General features: G+C 35.1%; 1 protein-coding gene across 1 annotated transcript in view; it reads left to right on the forward strand.

The window, feature by feature from the left end:
- LOC100389524 (uncharacterized) overlaps positions 1–21,033 on the forward strand; it is a 46,389-nt gene extending 25,356 nt beyond the window's left edge. Inside the window, 2 exon segments of the mRNA XM_078359877.1 lie at positions 14,093–15,369; positions 15,371–21,033. Of these exon segments, the coding sequence (XP_078216003.1) occupies positions 14,093–15,369; positions 15,371–15,565 (1,472 nt within the window). The 3' untranslated portion in view covers positions 15,566–21,033.
- Positions 21,034–22,672: the final 1,639 nt, after the last annotated feature.

The following is a 22,672-nucleotide window of genomic DNA, read 5'->3' on the forward strand; positions in this document are numbered from 1 at the left end:
CAAAGTCCTCTTCAAGGCATAGAACAGACTGAACATTCTGACTGCTTTTTTATTGTTTTTAGGGACACACAAATATCTGCATAATTTTCAAAAACTCTGTTATAAAACTATTTGTTAAGTTCTTTTTTTGCATCACATTTGAAAAGAATGGAGTATTAGTTTCAATTACATTGAATTTTTTGTTAATTTTTCTTCACATTCCATTCTTTTTTTTTTTTAAGTATATTATTGAAAGACAGCTTGAAATTAAAGTATGATGTCCTCCTGGTTTGTTCTTTTTCCTCAATATTGCTTTGGCTATTCAAAGTTTATTGTAGTTTCATGTAAATTTTAGTTTTGGATTTTTCATTACTGTGAAAAAAACTTGACACTGGAATTTTTATAGGGAGTTTATTGAATCTATATTCATTCAACTCATAGACATGAAACATTTTAAAATTTAATTGTGTCTTCTCTATTTTTCTAACTATCTTACATCTTTCAGTGTAAAGGTTTTTTTTTTATCTCCTTGGTCAAATGTGTTCTCAGAAATTTATTTTAATGCTATTGTAAATAAGATTTTTTTTGTCTATTTTATCAGATAGTTTGTTTTAAGTGTGTGGATTATAACTTGTATGTTAATTTTATGTTTTTCTAATTTACTGAGTATATTTATTAATTTAGAAAGGTTTGAGTGTTTTTGTTCGTTGGTTTGTTTTTGAGACAGAGTCTCGCTCTATAATCCTGGCTGGAGTGCAGTGGCACATTCTCAGCTCGCTGCAACCTCTGAATCCCTGGTTCAAGTGATTCTCCTGCCTCAGCTTCCAAAGTAACTGGGATTACAGGCACACACCACCATGCCCAGCTAATTTTTGTATTTTTAGTTGAGATGAGGTTTCACCATGTTGGCCAGGATGGTCTCGATCTCCTGACCTCTTGATCTGCCTGCCTCGGCCTCCCAAAGTGCTGGGATTACAGGTGTGAGCCACCATGCCTAGACTTTTTTTTTTTTTTGAGATGGAGTTTTGCTCTTGTTGCCAGGGTGGAGTGCAATGCTGTGATCTCAGCTCACCGCAACCTGATTCTCCTGCCTCAGCCTCTCGAGTAGCTGGGATTACAGGCATGCACCACCCCACCCAGCTTATTTTTTGTATTTTTAGTAGAGACAGGTTTCTCTATGTTCATCAGGCTGGTCTCAAACTCCGGACCTCAGGTGATCCACTTACCTCAGCCTCCCAAAGTTCTGGGATTACAGGCATGAGCCACTGCACCCAGCAGACAGATTTTAATGTACTGCTTATGGTTTTCTATATATAAGATTACATAATCTACAAACAGCAAATTTTTACTTGTCTTCAGTTTCAGTGGCTTTTTGAAGATGGTTTTGACTAATTTTTCTGTCACATACTTCCAGTTAAAAGAGAAGCATTGACAATAGACACAATATAATTTTGCATTTGGTGTCTGTGAATTTGAAGGAGCAAATGCCTCTTCAAGTTTTTATAAACTAGTTTCAGGAGGTAAAGATCTTCTTCCATTGGGCCTCCAGGATGGGATGACCTCTGAGTTTCCAGTGGAGAGGGGTTGTAGCTTGGTCACAAGATTGCTTGGTCTGCCCTAGTGTTTGGCCATTTCCTGTTCTGTAGCCAAGACCAGGGGTCCTGTAGTTTGCCACAAAAATGAAAGCCTGCCTTCTGTAGAAAACACTCCTCAATCTTTGGCTTTAGCAGAATCTCCTAACTTCATCTCTGGATCTTAAAGTTCTCTTTGTTTGAGCACGGTGGCTCATGCCTATAATCCCAGCACTTTGAGAGGCCAAGGTGGGCAGATCACCTGAGGTTGAGAGTTTGAGACCAGTCTGACCAACATAGAGAAACCTCATCTCTACTAAAAATACAAAAAATTAGCCAGGCTTGGTGGCGCCTGCCTATAATCCCAGCTACTTGGGAGGCTGAGGCAGGAGAATCACTTGAACCTGGGAGGTGGAGATTGTGGTGAGCCAAGATTATGCCATTGCACTCCAGCCTGGGCAACAAGAGCAAAACTCCATCTCAAAAAAAAAAAAGATATCATAAAGGCACCTATGTTTGAGTTTGGGTCTTGCTAGATAACCCCAGCTGGTCTTGAAATCTTGATGTGAAGCAATTCTCCAACCTTTAATGTACCATGTAGCTGTCATTACAGGTTCGAGCCATGATTCTCTCATAAAGGTATTTTTGTCAGGTATGGGCAACTAATTTTCTTCCTGTGGGGAAACAGGCAAATAGGGGACCTTTTATTTCTCCATCTTACTAATACCTCCCTTTCTATAAGTTTTAATTTCTATTTTCTACCTCCAATTTGCCTGTAATGTTATATTCAGACATTTAGGAACAATAAGCTAGAATTTGCATGTTATGTTTGAATTAAATTAGATAATTAATAGGCACTCCATATTTACTAATATAGTTACTTATAAATTTAAGTTTGCTGCAGGGAGGTTGCAGTGAGCCGAGATTATGCCACTGCACTTTAGCCTAGGCAGTAGAGCAAGATTCCATCTCAATAAAAAGATGGTAAATTTTATGTTATGTGTTTTTACAACAATAAATTTTTAAGAGAAAAACTGAAAAAAATACAGAATTATTTTCTATATTTTTCACCCACTTTCTCTAGCCTGTTTCTAAATAATAACATAATTTATTTCCAAATATTTGTTTTATGTAATACAGGCTCTAACCATATTCTGCTATATATATGTTAAATTATATATATAATATTTATATTTAATAAAAAACATTAAATTGAATATATATATATATAATTTAGCAATTTAAGGCTATACCTTGCTTCTAAAGTTGGATTACAGCAGTTTCATTTTGTGAAAGAATAGCATACAATTGCAACATAAAAATTATTTCTAGTTTATTTTAAATGCTTACTTATTAACTGTTTTTCATTAGAATTATCTATTTATGATTATGCTGCATTTTTTCTCAAATTTTACTGCCATACAGTGCCTGTCAATGATTCAAAATCTTCCATGAGTACACTGTTACAGTCAAATATTGTAGTTACCTAGACAATTTTTTTTGTTTTATTTTGTTTTTGTCTTTGTTTTTGAGATGGAGTTTCGCTGTTGTTACCCAGACTGGAGTGCAATGGTATGATCTCGGCTCACTGCAACCTCTGCCTTCTGGGTTCAAGCAATTCCCCTGCCTCAGCCTCCTGAGTAGCTGGGACTATAGGCATGCACCACCATGCCCAGCTAATTTTTGTATTTTTAGTAGAGATGGGGTTTCACCTTGTTGACCAGGATGGTCTCGATCTCTTGACCTCATGATCCACCCGCCTCGGCCTCCCAAAGTGCTGGGATTATAGGCGTGAGCTACCACGCCCAGCCTAGACAATTTTTTTTTAATGGTACATCAATGTTGCATACCAGATTATATGAGTAAATGTTTTACTTATTGATTTGCAGTTCTATGTTGGTGTGTTTTTTTCAGTGTAGGTTTTTCAGCATCAGTTCATTGTGGTTTATTTTGTTTTACTTATGTACTATAATTTTAGACAATTTGCAGTCCTGTACACTTTAAGTCAATATGGGCTTTAATTAAGAGATAAACCATCCATTTGTCTATCACAATCAGATTATGTATATGTGTGTTTTTATCTATAAATATCCCAATTTTCATTATTACTTATTATGTATATTTTTTTAGCTGATTTTTTTTTTTTTTTTTTTTTTTGAGTTGGAGTCTTGCTCTGTGAACCAGGCTGGAGTGCAGTGGCACCATCTCGGCTCACTATAACCTCCACTGCCTGGATTCACGCAGTTCTCCTGTCTCAGCCTCCTGAGTAGCTGGGACTACAGATGCCTGCAATGACCCTCGGTTAAGTTTTGTATTTGTAGTAGAGATGGGGTTTCACCATATTGGTCAGGCTGGTCTCGAACTCCTCACCTCAGGTGATCTGCCCGCCTTGTCCTCCCGAAGTGTTGGGATTACAGGTGTGAGCCACTGCACCCGGCCTTTAGTTGATTTTTAGTGGTTGTTTTATCCAACATGGAAACAGTCTTATTTTTACCATGATGAACATTTTACCATGATGAACATATATTTTTTGTGTGTGAGAAAAACACTTCTGTGATTTGAAGTAATTTTTGAAAGGATTTATTATTCTGTATTTTTTTTTCAGTTTTTCTCTTAAAAAATTTATTATTGTAAAAACATATAACATAAACTTTATTATCTTTTTTTGAGATGGAATCGTGCTCTGTTGCCCAGGCTGGAGTACAGTGACATAATCTCAGCTCACTGCAACTTCCACCTCCCATATTCAAGTAATTCTCCTGCCTCAGCTTCCTGAGTAGCTGGGATTACAGATGTGCACAACCATGCCCAGTTTATTTTTGTATTTTTAGTAGAGATAGAGTTTTACCATGTTGGCCAGGCGGGTCTCAAACTCCTGACCTCAAGCGATCCACCCGCCTTGGCCTCCCAATATTCTGGGATTATAGATGCGAGCACTTAGTCTAAAACTTACCGTCTTTAATCTGTTTCAGGCCTAGGCATGGTGGTGGCTCACATCTGTAATACCAGGATCTGGGGAGACCAAGACAGAAATATCACTTGAGCCCAAAATGTTGAGACCAGGCTGGGCAACATATAAAGGACCTCTCTCTACCAAAAAAAAAAAAAAAAAAAATCGGCCAGGCACAGGGCTCACGCCTATAATCCCAGCACTTTGGGAGGCTGAGGCAGTGGATCACAAGGTCAAGAGATCGAGACCATCCTGGTCAACATGGTGAAACCCCGTCTCTAATAAAAATACAAAAAATAGCTGGGCATGGTGGCGCGTGCCTGTAGTCCCAGCTACTCAGGAGGCTGAGGCAGGAGAATTGCCTGAACCCAGGAGGCGGAGGTTGCGGTGAGCCGAGATCGCACCATTGCACTCTAGCCTGGGTAACAAGAGTGAAACTCCGTCTCAATTGAAAAAAAAATTAAATGTCATGGTGGTGCGTACCTGTGGTCCTAGCTCTTTGGGAGATTCATGGGGGAGGATTACTTGAGCCTGGGAGTTTGAGGCTGCAGTGTGCCATAGTTGTGCCACTGCAATCCGACTTGGGTGATAGAGTAAGACCCTGTTTCAAAAAAATGGTATACATTTCAGGAATGTGAAGTACATTCACGTTGTTATACAAGAGACTTCTAGAAGTTTTCCATATCGTAAAACTAAAACTCAATACCCATTAAATAGCAACAACCTATTTTACCCTCTCTCCAGCCCATGACAAACACTGTTTTACTCTCTGTTTTTATGAGTGTGACTACTTAAAATATCTCATATTAGTGGAATTATATAGTATTCATCATTTTGTTACTGGCTTATTTCAGGTGACATAATATTCTCAAAGTTTATTTTAGAATTTGACAAGATTTTATAAGGCTGAATATCATTTCATTGTATTTATGTATTAACATTTTTAAATTTGTTTCCAAATTAAAAGACATCTGGGTTGCTTTAGCTTTTTGACTTTTGTGAATACTAATACAATAAACATGGTGGTTCAAATATATCTTCCAGGCCCTGTGTTCCATATTATAGATATAGATTCATAAATAAGATTGCTGTATTTTACAATAATTTTATTTTTAATTATTTGAGGTAAATTTATAACATTTTAAAATAATAGCTATACACTTGATTTTTAGCAATCAACATGGGTTTCATTTTCATTGCATCATCAAATTTGGTATTAAAAAAAATTATAGTGTCATTATAATGAGCATGAGGCGATTTTGGTTTTAATTATGATTTTTATGCATTTCCCTACAAAACAGTAATTTTCCATGTTCTTTTAAATGCTTTGTTTACGTTTTTGATAAAAAATTTGTTCAATTATTTGACCATTTCTAAATCAACATATTCAACTTTGTTGTTTAGTTTTAAGACTTATTTACATATTCTCAAGATTAACTCCTATCATATGTAATTTGTAAATATTTTCACACATTTTATATGAAGCATTGTCACTATTGAATATTATATTTGGGTGCAAAACCTTTGAAGTATAGTATTTTCTTTGTTGCTGATGCATTTAATGTTGTGTCTGAGAAAATGTCATGACCAATGTCATGGTTTTTTTCTATATTTATTTCTAAAAATTGATTATTTTATATGTCTAAGTATTTTATTTAAAATATGTTTATATATGGTTCAAGGAAATAATACCCAGTTTTCAACATTATTTTTGGAAGAGATTATCTTTTCTGTATTGTACACTTATGGCAACTTTGTGGAAGATTATTTGATCTTATAAAAAAGGGTTCATTTCTTCACTGTATATTCTGTACCTTCATCTGTTTAATCTATCTTTGTGTCAGTACCACATTGTTTTTATTTTAGCTTTTATTATGTTTTGAAATCAGAAATTATAATGCCTCTTTGTTCTTTTTCCTGGGTTTCTGGCTGTAGTTCATAATCGAGGTTTAAATTTTTACACAATATTTCTTGTGTTGGTCTGTTTTCATAATCCTAATAAGAACATACCCAAGACTGAGTAATTTATAAATAAAAGAGGTTTAATTGGCGTACACACTTTCACATGGCTGGGAAGGCTTCACAATCATAGCACAAGGCAAAAGAGGAGCAAGTCATGTCTTAGGTGATGGAAGAAGGCAAGAGGGTATTTGCAGAGGAACTCCCTTCTATAAACCCATCATATCTGCTGAAACTTACTATCACAAGAACAGCGTGGGAAAAACCAACTTTTATGATTTAATTACCTCTCACCACGTCTGTCTCATGACACATGGGAATTGTGGGAACAACAATTCAAGCTGAGATTTGGGTGGAGATACAGCCAAACCATATTATTTCTGTTAAAAACTGCTATTGGGATTGTTATAAAGATTATATTAAATTTATTCACCATTCTAGGTTGTATTAACACCTTTGAAAAATTAAATTTTTTACCCCTGAGCAAGAATATGTTTTAGTTTTATATACTTTCGGATTTGCCAGTTTTACTTTTGCTTTTAATTCTTAATTTAATTGAGTTTTGGTCAGAAAACACACAGTGGATAATTTTGGTATACTTACATGTATTTGCTGTTGTTTTTAGATAGAATCTTATTCTGTCACCAGGCTGGAGTGCAGTGGCATGATATTGGCTCACTGCAGCCTTAACCTCCAGGGCTTGTATGATCCTTTCACCTCAGCATCCCTAGTAGCTGGGACTACAGGCATGCACTACCATGTCTGGCTAATTTTTTGATTATTTGTAGGAATAGGGTCTCACTATGTTGCCCAGCCTGGTCTCAAACTTTTGGCCCCAAGACATCCTCTTACTTTAGTCTTCCAAAGTGTTAGGATTATAGGCATGAGGACTTCATGCTGCCATGTAATGCTCAATGTTGGATGTAAGACTGGTGGGAGGTGTTTAGTTCCTGGGGAAAAATTCTTCATGTGTGAGTCGGCACCATCCTCTTTGATATCAAAATTGTATACTCCATTAATTCAAAAGAGAGCTGGTTCATTAAAAGAACCTGCCTCTGGCTCCTTCACCTCATACTTGCTCTATCTCTTACCATGTGATATGCCCAGTTACTCTTTGCTTTCCACCATGATTGTAAGCTTCTTGGAACCCTCACCAGAAACAGATGAGATCACACTTATTTTATTATTTTTTTTGAGACAGAGTTTCGCTTTTGTTACCCAGGCTGGAGTGCAATGGCGTGATCTCGGCTCACCGCAACCTCCGCCTCCTGGGTTCAGGCAATTCACCTGCCTCAGCCTCCCGAGTAGCTGGGATTACAGGTGTGCGCCACCATGCCCAGCTAATTTTTTTTTTTTGAGACGGAGTTTCACTCTTGTTACCCAGGCTGGAGTGCAATGGCACAATCTTGGCTCACCGCAACCTCCGCCTCCTGGGTTCAGGCAATTCTCCTGCCTCAGCCTCCTGAGTAGCTGGGATTACAGGCACGTGCCACCATGCCCAGATAATTTTTTGTATTATTAGTAGAGACGGGGTTTCACCTCGTTGACCAGGATGGTCTCGATCTCTTGACCTTGTGATCCACCCACCTTGGCCTCTCGAAGTGCCGGGATTACAGGCGTGAACCACCGCGCCTGGCAAGAACACACTTCTTGTACAGTCTGCTGAAATGTAAGCCAAATAAATCTCTTTTCTTTATAAATTATCTATTCTCAGGCTTCCTGTATATGCAAAATAATTAATATAATCTATAATGTTTTCTAAGTTCTCTGTTTTCTTATTGCTGTTTTATCTAAATTTTCTATTTATTATTGAAAATGGGGTCTTGTTGTCTACAATTATGTTGTTGTGTATTTCCTGCTTCAATTTGTAGATATTTGCTTCACATATTTTGGAGCCCTAATAATAGATAGATAGATAGATAGATAGATAGATAGATAGATAGAATAAGTATTATATTAATTATATATCTATATAGATTTTTTTTTAGATGGAGTCTTGCTTTATTGCCCAGGCTGGAGTACAGTGGCGTGATCTGAGCTCACTACAACCTCCATCTCCCAGGTTCAAACAATTCTTCCACCTCAGCCTCCCAAGTAGCTGGAATTACAGATGTGTGCCACTGCACCCTGCTTTTTGTGTGTGTGTGCGTGTGTGTGTTTTTAGTAGCAATGGGTTTCACCATGTTGACCAGGCTAGTCTTGAACTCCTGACCTTAAATGATCCACCCTCCTTTGCCTCCCAAAGTTCTGGGATTAAAGGCATAAGCTACCATGCCTAGCCCTATACAGATGTATTCATATACATGTTATATATACACATATCTATCTATATGTATACATATAGATATATGGATAGATACCAGTTACAGATTCATAGTAAATTGACCCATTTTGCCATTATATAATATCCGTCTTTAGCTCATGCTGGTACTTGACTTAAGACATATTATGTCTACTTTAATTATGACTACTTCACCCAATTGTAGTTACTATTTGCATGGAATATCGATTTTTTTTTATCCTGTTACTTTCAGCCTATTTGACTAAATGCTAAAATAAATCTCTTGTAGGCAGCATATTATATGCTGTTTTTCTTAAGTCAATTAGGCATTTAATTTTTTAAATATAAATATATATATATTTTAATTTTGAGACAAGTTCTCTGTCAACCAGGCTAGTTTGCAATATTTTGATCATCACTCACTGCAGCCTTAACCTCCCAAACTCAGATGACCCTTTCATTTCAGCCTCTCAAGTAGCTGGGTTACAAGTATGTGCCATCACACCCAGCTAGTTTTTTTGTATTTTTTGTAAAGACACAGTTTTGCCATGTTCCCCACTCTGAGATGTTGACCTTCTGAGATCAAGTGATCAGCCCAGCCCACCTTGGCCTCCGAAAGTCCTGGGGTTACATTTTTTAAAAAATTAGTTTAATTAATTGGTATTTAAAATGATTACTTAAAGAAATGTTTCTATTACCAGTTTTGTTATTATTATATGTGCTTCTTATAGATATGTTTTTTCTCATTTCCTGTTTTACTGCCTTAAATTTTGTGTATTTTAATTTTGTAGTGACATTTTAACTATTTTTTTATTTTGTTTAGTATGCTTTCTAAAAAATCTTCATAATCTTGAAAAATGAAGATTACATAAAATATATTAAAGTTAAAATATATTTTAATCTCGTAAGACCTTCAGTTGAATACAAATACTATATATTTTTATTAATATTATAAATTATTTTACATTTTATAACTAATAACAGATTTATATTTGTTTTTCATATTCTATAGAAGAAATTTAGGGATATTATGCACATTATAGTAAATAATTTTTTGTGTGTTTTTATATTTACATTTAATAGAGAGCTTTATATTTACAAAGTCATGATGCTGTGTAGAATTTTATTTTTTAACAAAACGGACTTGTTTTAGCATTTTTTTTTGTATATATGTGAAGTTTCACTATGTTCCTCGGGATGTTCTTGAACTCCTGATCTCAAGTGATTTGACTTGCCTGAGCCCCCTAAAACTGTAGGATTACAGACATGAGCCAGTGTGCCAGACCGCCATGTAGTGTTTTTTTGTAGGACAGTGCTAGTCGTGATGAACACTCTCATCTTTTATTTCGGAAAATCTTTATTTTTATCTTTTTTTGAAGTAAAATAATTTCAAGTCAAGTATTATTGGTCTTTTTTAAAATAAATTTGGGAAGTACTTAGTCTTTTTTGTTTTCGAGTAAACTTGGTATTTTTTCCTTCTAGTCTTCTTCCAAGATTTTGTTTATGAATATATTGATCTACTTGATGCTGTCCAATAAGTTTTATATTCTATGTTTTAAATTTGTTTTGCAATTTAAAATTTGTGTGTTATATATTTTAGAGCATGCCACCTCATCACCAGTTAATTGCGTTTTGAGTTTTTAGCTTATATTATGTTTGTTTATGATAATATTTAGTTCTGAACAATTTAAGACAGTGGAGCAAAATCAAATATGAATTGCCAATATAATTATCTCTATGTTTGCCTTTACAAATATGTAGATTACATTAAACTGTATAAACATCTTTACAATATTAATTATTTTAACCTTTGAACAAGAGCATGCTTGGGTGTATTGTTTAATTTCTATATATTTGTGAATTTTTCAGTTTTTCCCATTATTGCTTTATATTATTATTCCATTTTGTTCATAGAAAGTAATCCATAAAATTTTAGGGTTTGTTTGTTTGTTTAAAACAGAGCCTTACTCTGTTGCCCATGCTGGGGTGAAGTGGCATATCTTGGCTCAGTACAAACTCCACCTCCTGGGTTCAAGCGATTCTCATGCCTTAGCCTGCTGAGTAGCTAGAATTATAGGCACATGCTACCAGGCTCAGATAATTTTTGTAGTTTTAGTAGAGACAGCGTTTCACCATGTTGGCCAGGTTAGTCTCAAACTCCCGACCACAGGTGATCCACTTGCCTTGGCCTCCCAAACAGATGGGAATGGAGGCATAAGCAGCTGTGTCTGGCCAACTTTCTTTTTTTTTTGAGATGGAGTCCTGCTCTATCTCCCAGACTGGAGTGCAGTGGCACGATCTCGGCTCACCGCAACCTCTGCCTCCCAGGTCCAAGTGATTCTCCTGCCTCAGCCTCCAGGTAGGTGGGGTTACAGTATTCATCACCACACCTGGCTAATTTTGTATTTTTAGTAGAGACAGGTTTTCACCATGTTGGCCAGCCTGGTCTTGAACTCCTTACCTCAGGCGATCTTCCCACCTCTGCCTCCCAAAGTGCTGGGATTACAGGCATGAGCCACCACACCTGGCTTGAAATTTCAGTTTTAAAACATTTGTTAAGATTTATTTTTTGACCTAACAGGTGGTCTATCAAACAGAATGTTGTATGAGCTATTGCAAAGGGTGTGGTTTTTGATGTTGAGTGTATTCTCTATATCTCTGTTAGAAATACTTGTTTTATACTGCCTTCAAGTTCACTGTTACTAATATTCTGTTTTATTATCAGAGAAAGTGAGATATCAAAATATCCTACTATAATTATATTGCTTTCTGTATATTTCTTCAATGATATCAATATTTACCTTATGAATTTGAAAACCTAATGTGAGATACACACACACACACACACACACACACACTTTTCATAAGTTCCCAGTGAATCTATTATTGCTTAATGTCATTTGTCTTTTTGGAGTTTTATCTTCACATACATTTTATATAATATTACAGGGTTTTTTGTTTTGTTTTGTTTTTGAGACAGAGTTTCACTCTTGTTACCCAGGCTGGAGTGCAATGGCACGATCTCGGCTCACCAAAACCTCTGCCTCCTGGGTTCAGGCAATTCTCCTGCCTCAGCCTCCTGAGTAGCTGGGATTACAGGCGTGCACCACCATGCCCAGCTAATTTTTTTTGTATTTTTAGTAGACGGGGTTTCACCATGTTGACCAGGATGGTCTCTATCTCTTGACCTCGTGATCCACCCGCCTTGGCCTCCCAAAGTGCTGGGATTACAGGCTTGAGCCACCGCGCCCAGCCTGATATGACAGTTTTTGACTTAAAATGTAGCTTGTATAATATTACTTTGACCTTTTCTGCTCTCATTTGGTTAACATTTGGATTAAATGCCTACTTCAGTCTTGCCACTTTCAGGCTTTCTAAATTATTACTTCTTAATAAGTCCCTTTATTGAAGATAGTCTCTTGATTAGAAAGTTAATTATATATATGTAAGTAATTTTCTGGAAGACAAATACTTCCTAATGTTATTTTATTAATTATTTGATTCTTATATATTTATCCCTCACTTTCTTTCTCTCTCTTTTTTTTTTTTGGATCTCCATCCGAGTCTGCTTGCTGGGGAATCCTCATTTTCTTTCTCTTAGTCTTTTGTGTCTGTTTCATTTTCATTGTTGTATTGATATGCTTTCACTAATTTCTTATTTTCTTTGGGGTATTTATACCAATATTTTCTTTGTGATACCTTGAGGATTACGTAAAACCTCTAAAAGATAAAACAGTATATGTTTAATCTGGTGAAAAATGAACTTCAGTTACTTACAATTGTTTCACATTATGTCTGCTCTCAACTTTTTTATTGATGTTACTGATTATATCCTTTTAAGTTGTATATTTATTAACAGATATTTACAATAATTTCTGTGCTTTTATTTTTCAAATTTTAGAGAATAAGTGTTTTCTGTCCATCATGATAATACTAAGGAATTCTATTTTTGTGTCTGTATGTTTCCCAGGAACTTAAGTATTTTTATATGATTATGTATTGTTTTCTTGCATCATGTTATTTTCAGTGGAAGAAACTTTTTTCATCATCTTTTTTGATATATAGGCCTATGCTGTGTCAATATACTGTCTCAGGATTTGGTTATTTGGGGAGGTCTTTTTATCATTATTTGGTAGGGCATTTTTGCTGATGATTATTCTCACTTGACAGCTATTATTCTTCAGGACTTTGACAATATGAACAGTTTTCTTCAGGCCTGAAAAATTTTATTTTGAAAAATTCACTGTTTAGTGTATAAGTTTATACTTATAAATATCTTGTGTGTATGTTTTAGTTTGATTGTTGAACTTCTTTGTTTTTGTACATTTTTTTTAGAATTGGTTAGTTATCTCTTTTTTGTATTTTTTGCCTCCACAATTACTATTTTTAAATATTTTAATATTTTTGCTGTTATTTTCATTTTTCTGATTTTCAACAGTTGTCTGTGCTCCTTTTACTCATTATTATTCAACTTATTTTAAATTTCTAAAATTAATCTATACATTTTTACTTTATAATAATTGATTTCTGAAAATTTCATAATTTTTTTTTGATGGGGTCATGTTTCCCTAATATTTTGTATACATGGTAATATTTGACTGAGGCTTGGAGATATATATATGTTACCTATCACAACCTTTATAATGTAGCTTTGTCCTGGCACAGTCTGAAACCAGTTGTTATGACTAGATATTCTGGGAGCCTTTCAAACATGTTCTTAGAATGTGTCTTGTCTGAAATATTTTCTTGATTAAAAAGTTTATTTGCATTTCTTGTTACTAGTTATTAATTACTTGCTACATTTGTTCCTTGTCTTTGGTACTGCAGTCTCTCTAGTGCTGTAATATTTACCTTTGGTCTTAGCAGTCTCAGATTCTCATTCCAAAGTATACTCTTTTTTAGTATTTTATTTAATGGGAGGCTGAAACCAGTGTCTTGAAAGACCCCAAAGAGCCAGACATAATAAATGTATGTGCCAATATTTTTTCTGTCTTTTAAATAGAAACAAAGAGTTAGCAATTACTTCCACAGGCACTGTGTTATACTGACTGGGGTGAAGGAACTACTGTGTCGGGTTGATTTAGCAGATTTTTCTTTTTCTCCTATGTTGCTTTTTACATTGTGTTCACCTGGGACACTTCACACACTTAACTCATTTATAAATTTTCCAAAAATGTATTCTGTTCAGTATGGTTTTGTTACATTTGTATATTTATGAATAAATTAGAGCCTGTGGTATTTTGCTATGCCATCTTGCTTATGTAGTTTATACAGTTTTATAGGTTATATTTGTAAAAATATATTTACATGAGTCTAGTAAGTGGAGTAATTTGTTGTTTTATTTTCTTTTAGTTATGTGTTCTCATTTTGCTGAAGACCTTTGGCTAGAGGAAGGCATAAAAGTTTTGTTCCAAAAAGTTATACTGAGGAGATATGATAAATATGGACATGAGAACTTACAATTAAGAAAAGGCTGTGAACATGTGAATGATTGTAAGGTGTGCAAAGGAGGTTATAATGGACTTAACCAATGTCTGATAACTACCCAGAGCAAAATATATCAATGTGATAAATATGTAAAATGCTATTATAAATTTTTAAATTCAGAAAGACATAAGATAAGACACAATGAAAAGAAAACTTTTAAATATAAAGACTGTGGTAAGTCATTTTGCATACTTTCACAACTATCTAGACATAAGAGAATTCATATTAGAAATGATTCCCACACATGTGAAGAATGTGGCAAAGCCTTTAACCGGTCCTCAACCCTTACTCAACACAAGATAATTCATACTGGAGAGAAACCCTACAAATGTGAAGAGTGTGGGAAAGCCTTTAACCGGTCTTCATACCTTATTCAACATAAGAGAATTCATACTGGAGAGAAACCCAACCAATGTGAAGAGTGTGGGAAAGCCTTTAACTGGTCTTCATACCTTACTGAACATAAGAGAGTCCATACTAGAGAGAAGCCCTACAAATGTGATGAATGCTGCAAAGCCTTTAACTGGTCCTCAGCTCTTACCAATCATAAGAGAATTCATACTGGAGAGAAACCCTACAAATGTGAAGAGTGTGGAAAAGCCTTTAGTGATTCCTCAGGCCTTTGTAAACATAAGAGAATTCACACTGGACAGAAATCCTACAAATGTAAAGAATGTGGCAAAACCTTTAAGCACCCCTCTACTTTTACTCAACATAAGATAATTCATACTGGAAAAAAACCATATGAATGTAAAGAATGTGGCAAAGCTTTTAACCGTGCTGCAAAACTTACTCAACATAAGGTAACTCATACTGAAGAGAAACCCTACAAATGTGAAGAGTGTGGGAAACCCTTTAATCGGTCTTCATACCTTACCGAACATAAGAGAATTCATACTGGAGAGAGACCCAACAAATGTGACGAGTGTGGGAAAGCCTTTAACCGGTCTTCATACCTTACTGAACATAAGAGAATTCATACTAGAGAGAAGCCCTATAAATGTGATGAATGCTGCAAAGCCTTTAACTGGTCCTCAGCTCTTATTAAGCATAAGAGAATTCATACTGGAGAGAAACCCTACAAATGTGAAGAGTGTGGAAAAACCTTTTATGATTCCTCAAGCCTTAGTAAACATAAGAGGAACTCACATTGGAGAGAAACTTTACAAATGTAAAGAATGTGGCAAAACCTTTAAGCAGCCCTCCACTTTTACTCAACATAAGATAATTCATACTGGAAGAAAAACATACACATTTAAAGAATGTGGCAAAGCTTTTAACTGTATCTCAAAACTTACTCAAGATAATTCGTACTGGAGAGAAACCCTAGAAATGTGAAGAATGTGGCACACCTTTTAATTATTTATCGAACCTTACTGTACATAAGAGAATTTATGGTGCAGAGAACCCCAACAAAAGTGAAGAATGTGGCAAAGCTTTTAACCATTCCTCAAACCTTACTAAACATAATGCACATTGGAGAAAAACTCTACAAATGTGAAAAATGTGTCAAAGCTTTTAATTGTTCCTCAATTCTTGCTAAACATAAAGGAATTCATAATAAGAGAGAAATCCTACTTTTAACAAATCCTGAACATTTACTAAGCACAAAAGAATTCATACTGGAAAGAAACCCTTCAAATGTGATGAATGTAGCCTATAGTCTTTACCCAGTTCCCAGCTCTCATTAAACCTGAGAATTCATGTGGAAGATGATTATTACAAATTTGAAGAATGTGGCAAAGCCTTTCAAAGTCCTCAACCCAGGCTGGACGCGGTGGCTCACACCTATAATCCCAGCACTTTGGGAGGCCGAGGCAGGTGGATCACAATGTCAAGAGATCAAAACCATCCTGGTCAACATGGTGAAACCCCGTCTCTACTAAAAGTACAAAAATTAGCTGGGCATGGTGGTGTGCGCCTGTAGTACCAGCTACTCAGGAGGCTGAGGCAGGAGAATTGCCTGAAACCAGGAGACGGAGGTTGCAGTGAGCCGAGATCGTGCCATTGCACTCCAGTCTGGGTAACAACAGCGAAACTCTGTCTCAAAAAATGAATAAATAAATAAATAAGTCCTCAACCCTTATTACACATAATGTATACTGGACAGAAATCCTACAAGCATGAAAGATGTCACAAAGCTCTTAACAAGTCCTCAATTTTTAACAGATATAAATGTTTCATATTGGAGTGAAACTATAATTATGAATGATGTCAGTGCTTTTAATGACACCTCAAACTTCTCTAAACATAAAAAAATTATACTAGTTCAAAACTCTAGAAATAGAAATAATATGAAAAAGCTTTTAAATGGTTTTCACACTTGATTGCAGGTAAAATATACTGGAGAAAACTCCCAAGTGTAAAGAATATAGCTAAACTCTTAACCAATGTTCACAGCTTATTGCACAGAAAAGCATTTATAGTTGAGAAATGATGTACAAATATAAAGAATGTGGAAAAGTCATTAATATCTACTCACATATTATTCAACATCAGAGAGTTCATACTCTTTTTTTTTTAGCGCAAGGATCATCTCACCCAGGGAGACTTTCTCAACAACACTCTGTAGAGTTGACCACTCCCCTCTTTATACTTCATTTTACTATGTATCTACCCATATTATAACATGCAATTTGTTACATATTTTTTTATGAAATGAAAAAAGAGAAAGAGAAAGGGGAAGAGAGAACAGGAGTCTTGCTCTATTGCCCAGGCTGGAATGCAATCTAAAAATAGGTATTAAAAACCTCTTTTATACCTATAATTGTACTTATCAGCAGAGACAGAAAGGAATAAGGAGAGAAAATAACAAACAGCCAACCAGTGTTTCATTTAAGTCTGTGAGATGCTATGCAAATGCTGAAGAATGATTTACTTCCCATTACATGGTCACTTTCAAAATAGGTGTAATGCAATACTGAGAAAAATGTATGTTCAGTGGACCTGTGTGAAGAATTCTATAGATAATTCACTGAATTTACTTGTTGCAGGCCTGAGATCAAATCATAAATGTCCCTGTTTATTTTTTATCTCATTGATCCATCGAATATTTCAAAGTCTCCCGCTATTATTGTACGGGAGTCCAAGTCTCTTTATAAGTCATTGAGAACTTGTCTTATGTATCTGGGCATTCCTATATTGGGTGCATATAGATTTATGATCATTGATTCCTATTGTATTGATCCTTTTACCATTATATAATGTCCTTCTTTATTTAGTCTTTGTTAGTATTAAAGTCTATTTTGTCAGAGAAAAAAGTTACAACTCCTGTTTTTTTTCTTTTTTGCTCTCCATTTGATTGGTAAGTCTTCCACCAAAGCTTTGTTTTGAGTCTTTGTATGTCCTTGCTTATGAGATGGATCTGGATACAGTGTACCGATGGGTTTTGACTTTTTATTCAATTTTCCTTTCTGTGATTGGGGCATTTAATCCATTTAAATTTAGGATTAATATTGATATTTATGAGTTTAATATTGTCATTTAATGCTAGGTGGCTATTTTGCCCATTAGTTGATATAGATTCTTCATTATGGAGATACTCTTTACCTTTTGGTAAGTTTTTGGGATGACTGATACTGGTTGCTCCTTTCTGTGTATTGTGCTTCTTTCAGAAGCTCTTGTAAAGCAGGCCTATTGGTGATGAAATCTCTGAGTGCTTGCTTGTTCATGAAAAATTTTATTTTTCCTTCATTTATAAAGCTCAGTTTCACTGGATATGAGATTCTGGGTTGAAAATTCTTTTCTTTGAGGATATTGAATATTGACCCCCACACTCTTCTAGTTTGTAGGGTTTCTGCTGAGAGATCTGCTGTGAGTCTGATAGGCTTCTCTTTATGGGTAACCTGACCCTTCTCTCTAGCTGCCCTTAGAAATTTCTCCTTTATTTCAACCCTGATGAATCTAATGATTATGTGTCTTGGGGTTGCTCTACTTGAGGAATATCTTTGTGGTGTTCTTCATATTACCTGGAGTTGAATATTGTCCTGCCTTACTAGGTTAGGAAAGTTTTCCTGAATAATATCCTGAAGAATATTTTCCAGCCTGGATTCATTCTCTTCATAACATTCAGGTACACCTATCAAACGTAAATTAGGTCTTTTCGCATAGTCCCATATTTCTTGGAGACCTAGCTTATTCCTTTTTACTCTTTCTTCTCTAATCTTGTCTTCTCGTTTCATTTCATGAAGTTGGTCTTTGACCTCTGATATCCTTTCTTTTGCTTGATCAATTTGAGTGTTAAAACTTGTGCATACTTCTCGGAGTTCTCGCATTGTATTCTTCAGTTCCATTAATTCACTTATATTCCTCTCTAAATTGTCTATTCTCGTTAGGATTTTGTCAAATCTTTTTTCAAAGTTCTTAGTTTCTTTGGATTGGGTTAGAACATGTTCTTTTAACTCACAGAAGTTTCTTATCCACCTTCTGAAGTCTACTTCTGTTAATGGAACGCACTCATTCTCCATCAGGCCTTGTTTTGTTGCTGATGAGGAACTGTGATCCCCTGTAGAGGGAGAGGCATTCTGATTTTGGGTATTCTCAGCCTTTTTTAGGCTGGTTTCTTCGCATCATTGTAAATTTATCCACCTGTCGTCTTTGTAATTACCAACTTTCTAATTAGGTCTCTGGGTGGATATCCAACTTGTTGATTCCCAGTGCCAGAATCTAGGCAACCCACTGCACCAGCTAAAACAGCAGCGTTAAGATTGATGGTGCTGTTCTGCTCAGGAATCTCCAGTCTGGCTTCCTTCTTGAGTCCCTCCTTCAATCAGCTGAATAGGTGACTCTGCCTTCCCGGAGCTCCAAATGTCTACCAAAAGGGGACTCAGTCCCATTTACTCTGCACCCATTTACTCTGCACCGAAGCGCCAGCGAAACCGCCGCGCCGGCCACAAGAGTCACACTGGCGACCCGTGGGGCTTCTCTGCTAGAAATCTCCTGGTCTGTGAGCAACAAAAATTCGTCTGAAGGTGTGGCGTTCTCTCATTCTCTGTGCTTTCACTGGGAGCTACAATCCTGAGCTGCTAGTGATCAGCCATCTTGGATCTCTCTCTCAGAGAGTTCATACTTAATAAAAGTATTTTAAATGCAATTACTGTGAAATGGTCTTTCAGAAATATAAGGCTTTAGAGTAAAGAAGAGTTTATTCTGAAGACAAACATTACAAATATAAAGAGGTTTGTAGTACTTTTACTTGTATCACAGATCTTATTGTACACAGTTTGTACTAGAGAATAACCCTGAAGCAGTTGCTCAAACTTTGTTCAACATTAGGGAATTTATATCGGAGAATTCAGCAAATATAATGAATTTGTAAAAACATTTTTTTCAAAAACTATAGAAAACACCAGAGAATTCATACTAAAATATAGTTTTGCAGATGCAGTAAGTAGAAAAATTTTTTAATTCAAATTGAGTTTGTGTATCAGAATTAACACTAGAAATATCTAAGGCACTAATACTTAAGACATTAAACTAAATCAGAGTGCCCAGCATAGAAAATAATCCAAAACTACAGTTGGTAAGTACATTGATTTTATATAACTTTAAAATGAGAAGTTTCTTTGAAAAGTTATAATTACATTTAAATACACTTTTGATGAAATTATAAAACTTTAAAAAAGTAAATAATGATGTAATTCAACTCTCAAATTTCTTCATGCTGTTTATTTCTATTGTATTCACCTGTGAAAGAATGTGATGAACTATTGCTGCATCAGTGATATGAATGGTACTTTTTTATTAGGTGGGAATTATGACCTATTCTATAAAAGAGTAAGGACATTGAAATGTAAGATGTGTGATAAAAATCTATGGAGAGGCTATTTGTGGTTAACTTACTCAGCAATGTATGAGGTAATTGTCCAGAGTAATATTCTTTCATGTTATGAGAGAAAAACATTTTTAAATTTAGTTAAATGTAAATTAAAATTACTTAAAATCATATATAATTTTGCTGATTTTACTTAGATTATGTGTGGACTTAATTTTTAATATTTTCTTTTATCACGTTAAGAGTATTATGCATTCTAGCTGGGTGCGGTGGCTCATACCTGTAATCCCTTTAGGAGGCTGAGGAGGGCTGATCACTTGAGGCTAGGAGTCTGAGACTGGCCTGGGCAGGATGGTGGGTGCCTGTAACCCCAGATACTCAGGAGATTGAGGCAGGAAAATCACTTGAACCCAGGAGGCAGAGGTTGCAGTGAGCCAAGATTACACAATTACACTCCAGCGTGGGCAACAACAGTGAAATTCCATTTCAAAAAAAAAAAGATGTGCATTCAATGAAGCATTATTATTTCACTGACTTCAACATACCTACACCTTTCTCAAGGGTGTAGGTAAAATATGGTAATGATACACTACTTGGTAACACTGGAATAACACCTCTAGCAATCTCTTCTGCCAGTGGCTTCAAACTGCAAATAAGTTAAAAAACATTTTTCCCATAGGTTACATTTTTATCCTTTTATTCTTACTTGAATCTATTCTTTTTAATTTTTGTGGTTACACTGTATGTGTATATATTTATACCATCTATGGCATATTTTGGTAGAGGCATATAATGTGTAATAATTACATTAGGATAAATAAGGTATTTATCCTGTCTAGCGTGTACTCTTTAGTACAATTTGATTAGTAAAATAACTAAGATACTTTATTTTAAAATACCTTTGGTTATTTTTAAATATTAAAAGTACTTTATTTTAAAATTTATAACTGTTCTTGACTACAGGGACATTTTTATGGTCATAATAAATTTATATAGAAGTATAAATAAAAATGATACATTTCTAAGTCCTGCATATTTTAAAAATTTGGCATGTAGTTTTCTTTGAACATGTTTCCCTAGGCCTGCAAACACAGACTCTTAGTTTTGATTTACATAGAGTTAAATATTTACTTATATTACTCTAAAGATTTAACTTAGGTGAAAGAAAATTATGAAGTAAGTGTGTTTGTGTGAATATGAGGAAAAGAAAAAAGCAATACTGGAACAACAGAAAAATAAGGTGACTAGCTTAGAAAACTAAAAACCTCAAACGTGTCAAAAGCAAATCAATACTTTGTGCATTGCATTGAATTCATAGCTGAAAAATATTAGGGCTTATGGTTCGGGATCTCCCTATGCACATTCTGTTTTTTCTTGTTTGGTACTCATATTACACCCATACTTTTCTGCTTTTGTAGTTTATAAAGTACTTATTATGTGAACTGGTCAGGGGTTCTAAGAATGATTTTTATAAAATTTGAGAGTACACACAAAATGATATTTAGATGTAATTCTAAAATTAGTGTATTGTTATATTTTATTTAAACATTTTATTTTGTTGGAGAAACTTTTATAAGCCTAATTTTCTATAGTTACTCTTTTTTTCACTTTTTATAATTGACATAAGTAAATCTATTGAGTGAGACAAGTTGCTTTGGTAAGTACTTGGGAGACTTCATAAGTCACAAGGATATTTTTACATATAAATGTAGCAAAAATTCATGACAGTTATTCTGAATTATCATAATAACTGTCATGATAAAAAAATATCATAAATATTTTTGCTGGAGTTAGTTTGTAACTTCAAGTCAGAGATGGAAAATAGCAATGGTGAAGAAAACATTTATTCATCAAGTGGAGAGGACATTTATTTTCAGGCTGCAAAGCTGACTTGTTGAATTTAAACACAAATTCTCCGTTTTTTCTTTTTAATTATCTTCAGTTTTGTTTGTGTTATTATGTGTATTCCCACTATGTATGCATCACAGCCTTTCTTCTTTTTCTGTGTTATGACTACAGTTTTCTCACTGTTGTCTTCATGCCATGTCATTTTATGTGGTACCTTTGTAGGTTCTACTGAGAAAGTTGGTATTCTTTAATGCACTGAAAAATTGGGTTTTTTTTGGTTGTTGTTGTTTCTTTGTTTTGTTTTTTTGAGACGAGTTTCGCTCTTGGTACCCAGGCTGGAGTGCAATGGCGCGATCTCGGCTCACCGCAACCTCCGCCTCATGGGTTCAGGCAATTCTCCTGCCTTAGCCTCCTGAGCAGCTGGGATCACAGGCATGTGCCACCATGCCCAGCTAATCTTTTGTATTCTTAGTAGAGATGGGGTTCCACCATGCTGACCAGGATGGTCTCGATTTCTTGACCTCGTGATCAGCCCGCCTTGGCCTCCCAAAGTGCTGGGATTACAGGCTTGAGCCACCACGTCTGGCCAAAAAATTGGTTTTAATTGAAGAATTTGCTTATCATTATAACTTTCAGGCTAGTTAAGGGAACAGACATATACTGTTAACAGGTGAAAAGATTATGTATGTTAGCTTTGTTTTTCTTTGTAAAAGAAAAGTCTTATTCTTACAAAATGCATGACAAATACAAAATTTGTTTAAAAAATGTATTTTAGAAATTAGATTCTAAATAGAGTTAATGGCAAATGAACAATTTTAAATTTA

The sequence above is a fragment of the Callithrix jacchus genome, chromosome 22 (assembly GCF_049354715.1).
Source record: "Callithrix jacchus isolate 240 chromosome 22, calJac240_pri, whole genome shotgun sequence".
NCBI lineage: Eukaryota > Metazoa > Chordata > Mammalia > Primates > Cebidae > Callithrix > Callithrix jacchus.